The following is a 12,223-nucleotide window of genomic DNA, read 5'->3' on the forward strand; positions in this document are numbered from 1 at the left end:
ATAATAATAAAATAAATGTTTCAAATCAATAGAGCAAGCACCGTGTTCATGATGAAAAATGCCAGCACTGCATCTTTTTACTTTTTTTTTCACACACCGCCGTTAAGGTTAAATTATATTATCGACTTGAAACTTATTTTTGTTGTTGTTGTTATTATTTTAGTTCCATCAGAAACCGCAGTAGCAGTAATACAATGTAAAATAACAAGTATTGTGATAGTAATTAAAATGGGTGGCTTTTTCTTTCCTTTGCTTTCTAATTGATGCAAAAAATAACCACGGTCTTTGAAAAAAAGCCAGGATTGATGCTATGCATGAAATATGTTCACTGCATATTATATTATCTTTGGTAAAGGTGCAGACCCCCGACTGCTTTCTCACGCCACTGCTGGTAGAAGGGACCAACGGAAGTGGGGAGCCGTCACGTGACCTTGTTATAGAGGGTGTTTTAGCCTACTCTACCATGCTGGCCAGAAATCTTGGAAGAGGTCGGAGTGCCCACACTTTACCCAGCCACAGTCAAACTGCCGATTTATACTGCCAGGTGGGCCAGAGGTGGTGGAGGATTTAATAAACTTGTGCCAATTGTTGCAACTGCCGTGCTGAGAGATCGAACTGAACCCGCGATCTCTAGATTGTCAGTCCAGTGCGCTGACTGTCAGACCATGGGCAGCATCCCCTCCTATTTTGGGTGACGTTAACAATACAATTCAAGCCATGAATGACATTTAAAACCTTTTTTTTTGCTTATGAGATGCATTAAAAGTATAGCGAGGATGGTTATAAATGTAAATTCCATTTTATTGGGTTCACAACTCCAAAAAGTCACAGATTACACGTATTGCTCACCTGACACCAACCAAACAAAAAAAATGGACCCCCTTTTAATCTCCAAAAGTGGAAGACAACTGCTTAAAGATGCTTAATCCGACTTTGTGAAACACGCCCGCTCGAGCATAACTTAGCACGTGCCACGTTGGAGCACGTTGTTCAGCCGGACGAAGGTGCGGGCGGCAGGGGGGGGGGAGGTACTCGGTGCTATTGTGGAATAGGGTCTGAGACCGTGCATCTCGAAGTATTCACGCACGTAGCTTTCCCCGCAACGGAAATTCGTCATCTCACCTCGTTCTCCAAAATCGCTATGAAATACTGTGGAGTGTAATTGAAACACCTCGGGTATCTTTGATAGAAGAAGGGTTTTATTTAAGTAGTTTGAATTTACTGATTTATAACGTGCTTACAAGAAACACTTGTTGCAGTGAAACATCGGTGATGGTGGTCTCACGTCGAAAGTCCAAACCAAAAAAGATATATTTTTTAATTTAAGATATTTGGCTTCATAAAGGATTAAGCATCTTTATGGGAAAACAATGTTTGTGGTTCTCAAAGTTTACATTGCGATGTTGCAAAAATACAGACATTTTACAGAATACCCTTTCCAAATCACGTCACATTTATATACCAGTAATAAAAAATGTAAAATGAAAAAAAAGACAAAAAATGGCAAAAACGGGGAAATGCATGCTAGGCGGCACAACAAAAAAATCAAAAGTGTTTATTAAAAACACATATTTTAAAAGCAAAAAATTGCATGCAGGTTTATGCAGCTCAGAATTAGACGAAATGAAACACTTTAAATATTAAGCATTACAGACTGCTGAGCACCATGATAATCAGTTGAACAGACAGCACCATCAAGTTTTATTTTTATGAGTTTAAAATACAATGCACAGTAAATATTAAAATGCGTATGATCAAGTAATTGCAGTGATATTATTATTCATATTCCAGCAAAGATACATGCATGTGCTTTGAACCCAGTGACCTGAGTTCGACTTCTGGCCATGGCTAACACTGGCAGCCAGGGTTATGGTAACCAGCCTAACCACACTGCACTGACCGGCATGGTGAAGTATGGTCAAACAACCCCCCTCCCCCCACCCCTCCCCTCCCCTGGACCAACAGTCAGTGGCGAGGATTTCATCCAACATTGGAAACGTAAATTACGACGTTATATTATATATATAGTTGCTGGATTATTGTGTAAAGGACTCTGTTCGGCCAATCCCTTAAATGGTATGTTAATCTTCTTACAGAAATTATATATCGTCTTTAAAATGCCATGCACACTAAACTGTGCTCTATAATACATCAGATCACCACATTGTGAGAAAAATATTAGTTTCACCCAGCTTGCATAGCAATAACTATTGTGCCATGTCAAACGATGCCTGCTTTATTGCAAAGCTCTCCCTCCAATCAGTTTTTATAGCTTTGTCATTCGGTTTCAAACTTGTGTAACAGCCGTTTAGATTACATTACAGATTATGTCTTTCAAAGTGTACTGAAGCGATATCTAAACTGCAATATCAGCTACTTTAAGAATAAAAGAAAAAAATCATTCCAGAAAAATGTGTACTCTATTAGGCTCGGACGCTTTAATAAAAATCGAATATTTCAGCGGTTCGATTGAACTGTGGCACTGACTATGTGGCCGTCATAGAGACCTTTAACGTTGGGGGGGGGGGGAGGGGGGGCTTTAACACAACGCAGCTTCCACATTGCTCAAATACTGCAACGCTTGCTCAACATCACATCCCACAGCTCATGGCCGAACAAACTGAAGCACCAACAAGTTTCACAGACCGAAAAAAAAAACAATGACCAGAACATTGTAATGTATTTCCAAACGTCACTATGACCATTCTCCTTCCTGCTTATGGCTAATATGCCGCCTTTTGGAGAGACACCAAAATCGTCACCTTTCAGGGAAGCTGTTCGTGATTCGGGATTTTATTTTAACTTTGGAATGTCAAAGGTAGGTCCATTTAACGTGCCCTAGCAATTTAGTTGAGCCTGATTTTAATTTTAAACATCTTTTGAAAAGAAAATATCACTCTGTGCTAATTCCAGCAACAAAACAGACGCGTGTCATGGGAACTGTTCACAGGATTTTTTTATATTTTTTTTATCAGAGCCACTATTTAATTCACTACAAAGAGCCCACAGTTGTGGTCAATCACTTGCGCTCACCGTTTTTTAATCTATGAAACCGCCTCACCACGACACGACCTGTAGTGTAAATCCACACGGCTGCTTCACCCCTTCGACCTCGAGAGATGACAGCGCACAACGACATTTTATATTTGCTCGTTAGTTTTTTGTTTTTTTTGGAATCTTTCTGCCGCTGGTGGGTCAACAGTTCAGTGTGTTCGGCGCTTGCTAAGGAGCAGGTGGGTGGGTCACTCAGCCCTTGAAGCAGACTGGGCCCACCTCGAAGCCAAACTTCTGGTTGGGATCCCCAAAGTCACTCACCAGGACGTCCACAATTGGCATCTGTTGCACCTTGTGCGTGTGCATTTCAAGTACGGTCTTCTCGTAACCTCTCCTCATCTGGAAAAAAGAGAAGAAAAACCGTCAGTTAAGTTTCATTTAGAATGTTTGAGGTTTTCGCAGCCACTTGCAATGTGAGCGTGGTCTTCTGGGTTAGGCCGTGTGTGGCACGTGTCTTCCTTAAGTACGGTGCGAAAGAAGTTCAACATACATACATGCAAGCCTTCATCACGCACTACTGCACGCACCTTCTGGAAGATGGAAGATGTCCGCAGTAGTGCAAGGTAAACGGCTCTAAGAGAATACATTTTTTGTAAAATCCACATGCTCCAGCATACTTTTCTACAATGATAAATGGTGATTGTGGGGTTGTGAAGATGCATTGAGTCGTTGCTTGATATCGATTCTCAGGCTCGCGATAAAATTGTCAAATCACGCGCGGTAGAATACACATTTTATTTAATTAGTATTTGTCGAATCTGAGAGTTAGTGACAGCTTGGAGATGCATTCATCCAGCAGTGGATAGTTCGTGGCCGATGACGATGATCACATGTTTTACGTAATGGGCTCACGTTACCCCTGCAGCAACTGGAGGCGCTACCATTCACAACAATGCAAGGCATCTTCTTGGTTCTTTCGGTAAAGTCACGTAGAAGGGAAGTAATAAAATAATAAAAATAAAACATAATAAAATTATTCTCACGACGTTTCGGCCACAACGCAAGCAGCCGTCCTCAGGTGAAAACCAGGTCCGTCGAGGCGACAGCGTCTGAATTCAGACTCTGTCGCCTCGACGGATCTGGAGTCTGAATTCAGACTCTGTCGCCTCGACGGACCTGGTTTTCACCTGAGGACGGCTGCTTGCGTTGTGGCCGAAACGTCGTGAGAATAATTTTATTATGTTTTATTTTTATTATTTTATTACTTCCCTTCTACGTGACTTTACCGAAAGAACCAAGAAGATGAATCCCTGCAGTCACGAAAGCTTTAAATCAAAATTTAATGCAAGGCATACGATGCTTGGAGCAAAGCGCGACATTGAATCGTGACTTTTCATCGAACGCTGGGAAGAAGAAAGTCATTGATACACCACTAGTTGCGTGCGTACCAGCAAGGCCCATGTGCTTTGTTGTACACCTTTACACACAGTACCTCAGTTGAGCTTAAAATAAATACATAAATGGGTTGCTTATAATGACAAGTGTAAGTTTTATAGAAAATCTTTACACAAGGTAGCTTCATTGTGCTGTATTGCATTCGATTGTGTCTATTTGTGTCCCGAAAGCACCCTAATTTATAGGTTGGTCCATTTTGCCAAAGCAGAGATGTATAACCGCACAGCCTCGTAAGTCATTCTTAAAGCATCACGTGATTTTAATGTGACCGCAAACAGAGCCAGCAAAAGGGTTGCACGTGGTATCACAAGGCAATGTGAGATATTTAAAGCAATTTTTTGAGGCTGATGGTGATCATGCAAAAACTGTGAAATATAATGTTACTTTCTGTTCTTTCCTGCCAGCCTCATGGGAACGGTGATGCGGAGGTTAGCGAATTGCACTATGAATTAGGCGGCCTGATTTAATTCCGCACCACGGACGACATCAATGCCGAGAGATGTCTGCACCAGCCTGGGAGAACCCTCTCCTTCACAAACCCGCACTGGCCAGCGTGGCCGGCACAGGGAAGGCCTTCATCCAGCAGTGGATTTGTTCTAAATATTGTATTTATTTATTATTTAACGGTTATGCACCATTCACGTGTGTGGGGGAACGCAGCATTGTCGTTTATATTATTTGCGTAAACATCTGATAGATAACCATTTCTAATACTGAACCGATGCTCAATCTGACACATATATCGAAATAAATTTCCCTCTATTATTAGTTACTGTCTCTGTTGTTAATGCTGCATTAGACCAGCGACTGAGACATTTGCATGTCAGACAGACATTCCACGTTACATTGTGTTGGGATTAAATCTTCTCAGCAACTATTATAATGAACAGCTCTAAAATAATGGCAATACAATTCGTATTTATACTACACATTACTGCAACTGCACCTAAGAGACGCTGCACAGAAGCAGTGGGGATGATTTTGTTTCATAATTGTTAGTGTAGAGACAGAGGCAGTCGGTCATAGGTAGAGGGTGTCAAAAAAACGTCTTGAGTGTGGATTTGAACAATGGGCAGGTAATTGATGGCTGTCGATCGCGGGTGAAGGAAAGTTCTCGACTGTCGGGGGCAGCATAAGGGGAATGAGAATCAACTATTATCGTAGCTGTTTCTGCATCGGGGCAATACATATTGTGTCTTTGCGAGACCACGCGTTGCTTTCTTCAGCTCTCTCCCTGCTGCTGCCACCGGTCAAATGCAATCATTGTTGAGACACATTTACCAATTATTTTTATTTTCATTTAACAAACCGTCCCGCCGCCTCCGCCCCCCTCCGTGTGCCATCTGTGGGTCCCCTGCAGGGCGCTGCGATAATTTTTAATTCAGGGTACAAGTTGTGCTAGCGGACCACGTCTCTGTTCGCCGCGATACAACTGCTCCATGGGCAGGGATGAAGAGGGGGGGGGGGGGGAAACGATGTGCAGCGCCGCGTAATTTTATGCGTTCCATTATTCAGTGGCTTGCAGGTGAATGAATTAAATTAGTAAAAAGGGCAGAGGGATGGGAAAAAAATGGAAGGTGATTGTTAATGTGAAATAAAAAATAAATAAAGATGTGGGGAGACGGGCAAACGGTAAGGGGGGGGGGGGGGAAGCGTTGCACAAAAGAGTGCCTGACAGCTGGCAAGCCAGATATGTCATTAAATCATAATCAAGTTTACAGTACCCCACGCTGTTAGACAAAAAAACACCGTGCCGATATTGGAAAGAGGCACATTAATAAAAGCGTCGACTTAAAAGCATCACGCAACTGCAAAGGCCTCTGACTGTGATAAGAGGGTTCAATGGCTTTCCCCCCACTCTCCCCTCCTTGATTTGTCCCACACTCCGGTACGGGGCCGAAGATCCCACTCAGATTATTTAGGCAATCAGTGGCGAAGTGCAACCTTTGCCACGTTGAAATGCCCTCTCATGCCCGACCGCAAGGCAAAGTGCGCGCCTGCGTTGCCAGTTTATGATCGACACGAGCTTGCGCGAAGGAGCTGGCCGTCAATGCCTGCTCACATCCGACGAGTGAACGCACAAGTGCAGTATCTGACGATGAAATCGCTGTATCTGGAGGTTGACCTCCTTCCTCGCAGGAATGAAACAGGGGGTGGGGGGGGGTGAAAGAATTAATGCACAAGTGCAGTATTTGACGATGAAACAGCTGTATCTGGAGGTTGACCTCATTCCTAGCAGGGAATGAAACAGGGGGTGGGGGGGGGGAAATGAATGAAAGCACACATACAATATCTAACGATGAAATCGCTGTATCTGGACGTTGACCTCCTTCCTCGCAGGAATGAAACGGGGAAAAAAATGTAACCGCAGGTGTGACTGAAAATCTTTGTATGTTTCAGAAATAAGAATGCATATTCATAGAGTGTAGCTTGTTTTGTAACTTTCACTTTGCCGCTTCTGGGGCTAATTTACCAAAAAAAACGTGCTAATTATATGAACGGGCTAATTACAGTAATATCACCAGTTTATGTTGGTGCACAACCACTTTGTTGACGCGGACAGCAATGAATGAAAGCCCCACGACGATGAATGCCAATGCGATGATATTCCGCGGTTGTGAGCTGGCGCGAAAATAAGTGTACCTGCTGTGCATACGAAGAGGGTGATTAAGCAGTGGATAAGTTGTGGTGTTCCTTAAGCTGTGATTATATTTCCGTGAGGATTGTGAGTTATTGTGGCATTTGGAAAGCGAATGGTTTACGCGCCACTTGGCACGGGGAAAAATAAAGGGGGCGCCACGGTGGAAGGATGTTAACTACCTCGGCTGGTATACAAGAGGTCGTGGGTTCGATCCCGACCCAGACGCCTGTCTATTCGGAGTTTGTCATTTTCTCCCCATGGTCGCATGGATTTTACTCCGGGTCCTCCGGTTTGTCCCTCCACATTTAGAAACGTGCGTTTTGAGTATTTGGCTGCAATACATTTCCACGCGATAAACCACGTTGTTGAGCTATCATTTGTGGCCAGGTCGCTTCTGAAAAAAGAGCTGCGTAGCTCAGTGGGCCATACCTAGTAAAGTAAAATAAAACAATACAAATGAGTAAGAAAAATAAATAAATAAATAAATAAATAAATAAATAAGAGGTCACATCAGAGAGTACATTGCAAGACCAAGAGTGGTTGGCAGGATGCCTCAGAGGTCAGAGTACGCAGCCAGTACTTTGGTGAGATCCTGCCTAAAAAAACACATGGGCAGCCCTCTATGACTCAACGAGGTACTCAAGTGCAGCAGGTTAATGGTCTCATCCCGGTCACCAACGACATGAAAATGTGAAGGGGGAGGGGGATGAGTTTGACTGCCACGTGATAAACATGTGGCAGTGTGTGTGGGTGTGTGGCAAAGTGTGGGTCACTTGAAGGGGTTTTGGAAGCAGTTGCATACAAATCCACATCTCTGGGCTGTTCTCTCACACTTGCGGTGACGGTAATGATACAAGTATTTTACTTTTGTCACTTAATTTTCAAAAAGTGCCAAGCTGCAACGTTGTTTTTGTTTTTCCACCACAAGCAAGGTGCTCACAAAGCACCGACTCACCCCGCCCTCTAATCCCGCTCAGCTGCAGTCGTCGTGATTTTTTGGTTGACCTCAAGCGAGGTGGTGTTAGCGCACGCGAAGCTGTGCCAGGCTCAGGCGAAGCCAAGGACTGACAGACGACACGTGGATTGCTTTGCTGGCACCGTAGTCAAGGTAGAGAGGGGAGGTCGGAACAAGTTGTATTTGGCTGGTCAACAAAAATTATTTTTTTTTCTGGCCTGGACTTTTGCAGCTGTTCTAGACTAATTTCAGGGTGCTGATTCATTTTTATGCTATCGGCATACCCCATTTTCATTGATTTTAACCGAAATTAACTCCGTCACTTATGATTGCAAGTTGTTGCGAGTCAGTGACTGCTTTAGTGTTAAAATATGGTGCTGTATTTTTAGGATAGTGTGTTTATAATATCATTTTATGTAGATATCCACATTTATTTTATATTTTCTTATGCAGTTTTTATTGAAAATGCAATATTTGATATCTCAAAAACCTGATGTGATAGACAAAAACTGATGCCAGATTTGGAATCAGCACCCCAAAATTACCTTAAAACCTTTGGAATACCTTATGCCAGAAAAAGTGTGTTGACCAGTGTTATGAAACGAGATAGCAGCGTGCTCCTCTCAGCGATGCTTAGCGGGGCTGGCAGGGGAGGTTCATTTTAAGTGGCATGCTGCGCCTCGAACTTAAGCAAAGGACACTGGTGTCGCACCCTACATCTCACCTACAACTTTACATATGCTCATGTACACGCAACTCTTTGTCAATGCACGGCAGGATGAATGTGTCGCCATGTCTTGTCAATCACGGGGGGTTGTTTGAACATACTTCACCACGCTCGTCAGCGTGGGTTGAAGGTTGGGAGTGGTGGAGGGGGGGGGGCAGGACTGGTTCAAATATCACCCTGCACTGATTTTAGCCATGGTCTGGAATCGAACTTGGAACTCGGGCCGCCGGGTCCGTGCCGCTGTGCGCTAACCACCGCACCAACACTTGCATTCCCTCTCCGCAATTAATCCCTCCGATAGCCTAACTCCCAGGAACAATGCGACGGAGCGTGTGCTCTTGACGGCACGAGTGGAGCGGCAATCAGCGGGCGTAAAACAAGCTAAATGAATTGTGCTCCGTAAGTGCATTCGCAACGGCGCATAAACCCGCTACGCACATTAATTGGCTGCAAATTGTTAAGTGCTTGCTATCCACGCGCGTGTGGCCCGGCAACCGATGGCCCACTACGGCCAGCCGGGCCCGTCCCCAGGTGAGGCGACGCACACGTGGTCTACGTCCCGCTCGCTGTAAGGATCGACGAGGGGAGTGAGGGTGGGTTTGGAGGGGGGGGGGGGTGGCGGGGAGTGGTGTGGCCCTCTGAGATCGTACGTGTTTTGTTGTTTCGAATGAGCCAGTTATTTGCCCTACGTCTGAGTGATATCCCAGGATATGTTAATTTGCGGCTATCCTGATGCTGGTAAGCAGTAAAGGCCCAAGCTGTGGAAAGTGCGGCCGGTGCTTGCCCACGTGGCAAGCACCGGCACTTGTCCATGCCATAGGAATGTAGAAATTACACCATTGGCTCATTGCTGCGAACGGGAAATGCACTCTGCCTATGGTAAATTTAACATATATAATGGGAGTACAGCACACATTTTTTCAGATTTTTGTAATCTTTCTATTTTTTCATCCCGATTGCGCAAACGGTATCATAGCATGAGACGGAGTATTCGTTTGGATACCTGCCAGAGCAGTGTAACCCTGTTGCTCCACGGCAAACCATCGCTGAAACGGATATCACAGAGACACCTCTGATGAGATCCCATCAAGTGACCTCTGGTCCACATGTAGCAGAGGATGTCACTTTCCCAACAGCCCTGCCACAGGGAGTAATGTTTGTCACGTGACAGTGAAAGTGATATTTCATTATTCTTTGGTTCTTTCGGTAAAGTCACGTATGTAGAAAAAATAATAGATCGTTTCGATCGCCACACAAGCAATCGTTTTCAGGTGGGATAGTATGGATTCTTGCAGTTACGAAAGCTTCAAATGAAGATTGATACATCATTTTTTGGAGCTGGAACTTTAGCCAAATTAGATCCTGAACCAATTTGAAGGGATGTTGTTTTGATTGTTTGTTTTGTGTGCAGCCATTGGCGACTGGGCTGAGACCTTCAAACTCACTGCGATGGAGAATCTCCGGTTTGTGGATTTACTTTGAGGCGAACTTGAAACCATGCACAACCATGAGCAACAGACTCTTATTCTGCACCCCGCCCCCGTGACAATGATGGAATGCTTTTCTCAGTGCCTTGGGACTGAGAAAAGAACTGGGCCAAAACCATGTTTATTTATTAAACCTCAGGGGCTTACCAAATAATACCTATGTGTAAATAAATATCCGATTAAAATACATGAGCATCGCTGTTTAGTGGTTAGCGCACTGCTCCGTGAATGTGGCGAACCTGAGTTCGTTTCTTGACCATGATTAACCTTAAGTGATTATCTGAATGGGTCCCCTGACTGACTAATAATGACCAGCATGGTGAAGTGTGGTTGAACAAACCCCACAACTGACACAGGATAGGAGAATCCTCGTCCAGCAGTGGATTGCCAACGGCTAAAATGTATTGTATATATATGAGGAATATCCCTTTAAAACTAGGCTCGGAAAATGTTTATGCATGAGTCTTTACGGCCATTCCCTTTGGCAAAAAATAACTACCGTTGATTCTGAATTCAATGCAATGCATTTTATGGATATTCCCTATTTTATTTTATCATCATTTTATTATCGTACTCTTTCGCATTAAGCAGTTTTACAGTATTTGCCTTCGTGGTTTTATATCCAATACACTTTCTCTTGTATGGCATGTCTGGTGTAATACACAGACACATGTAAACTTCTTTCTGGTGGTGTGTACGTTGAGAACCCGCGTTGTAAATTACGCGTTGGTAATAAAGGTGATGGTGATGATGCTGTTGGCGATGGCCTTTCTCAATTTAGGCTGCGGGTGAGTGGGCCGATAACTTGGGCAGAATCGATGTCATGCCACTTCCCTATTTGTGTTAATGTCGGTTGTGCATTGAGACTATCATTGTCAAGAGAGATTTATAAATGAAAGCCGACAATGACCCTTTGCATCGCTATATATTTTTGTTCGTATGTGGAGACAAAGAAATTACTTGGTGCTTCTTTCAGTCTTAGTCAACCCAGAAGGTCTGAGTCTGCCCTGTGACCTCCTACCAGCAAGCCTAGACACTTAACATAGCTTCAAAGCGAACCTAGCCTGGCACGAGTGGCGTTACTTAATGGCGGATGGAGGATGCTGTCGTTGTTGTTGGCAGGGTGGGCAGAATTCTTCGCACGGATCTCCCCTATTTATGTTTCTATTGAATGCATTTTGATGTTGATACCTGCTTTTAGTCATTTACCCAATCGTGATTACACATAGCCGAGACTATATGTGCCCGTGAAACGTCTCGCCTTAGTGATATCCCTGCTCTATAAGAATGGCGCGAATACCAAACGTACAACATTATTATTGCGATTATTATTACCAATTTTTCTTTTTCAAGGTGACAATGACAACCATGAAGACTTTTGTAAATTTACGTTGCCCACACGCGGCTGAGTGAGTTCACAGAGTGGACGGGCGGGCGGGCGGGCAGTGTGACCACGCACTCGGGCCGGTGGCTTACCGAGCACCCGTCGTAAAGTGCGCGGATGTGCGGCGATCCGCCCCGCTCCATCTCCTGCTCGTTCGCTCCCATGAAGCGCAGCGCACGGGCGTAGCTGCCCTCTGCCTCGTCCAGCCAGCCCACCGAGTGGTGGCAGTTGTACGTGAAGTTCTGGCGCGCCGCCGAGCTCAGCAGCCGCAGGAAGGTCATCTGCACTGTGCCGATCCCCTGCCCGTCCAGGTCGACGTAGGAGAACTGCGGACGAGAGACGGTTACATGGGACACACGGCGGCACGCGGGCGCGCTGCTCGGTGTGCCTGCGACCTGCGACCTTTATACGCCGCCGCTGTCTGACGGTCAGCGCACTGGACTCGCGATCCTGAGGTCGCCTGTACGTTGCACTTCTTTCGCACCGTACTTAGCCAACCGTGCTAACTGGAGGATGGTTTTCTTAATTGCCCGCCGCCTCTTTCCACCCAGCGGTGTGAATGGCTTCACTGCGATTGAGT

General features: G+C 44.8%; 1 protein-coding gene across 1 annotated transcript in view; it reads right to left on the minus strand.

Moving 5' to 3' along the window:
* Positions 1–1,181: 1,181 nt before the first annotated feature.
* LOC144724284 (collagen alpha-1(XI) chain-like) overlaps positions 1,182–12,223 on the minus strand; it is a 165,860-nt gene continuing 154,818 nt past the window's right edge. The window contains exons 65-66 of the mRNA XM_078603271.1: positions 11,736–11,969; positions 1,182–3,393 (exon numbers count right to left, since the gene is read on the minus strand). Coding sequence (XP_078459397.1) covers positions 3,247–3,393; positions 11,736–11,969 — 381 coding nt within the window. The 3' untranslated portion in view covers positions 1,182–3,246. The remainder of the gene's footprint in view (positions 3,394–11,735; positions 11,970–12,223) is intronic.

This window comes from Lampetra planeri, chromosome 20, assembly GCF_965212315.1.
Source record: "Lampetra planeri chromosome 20, kcLamPlan1.2.h2, whole genome shotgun sequence".
NCBI lineage: Eukaryota > Metazoa > Chordata > Hyperoartia > Petromyzontiformes > Petromyzontidae > Lampetra > Lampetra planeri.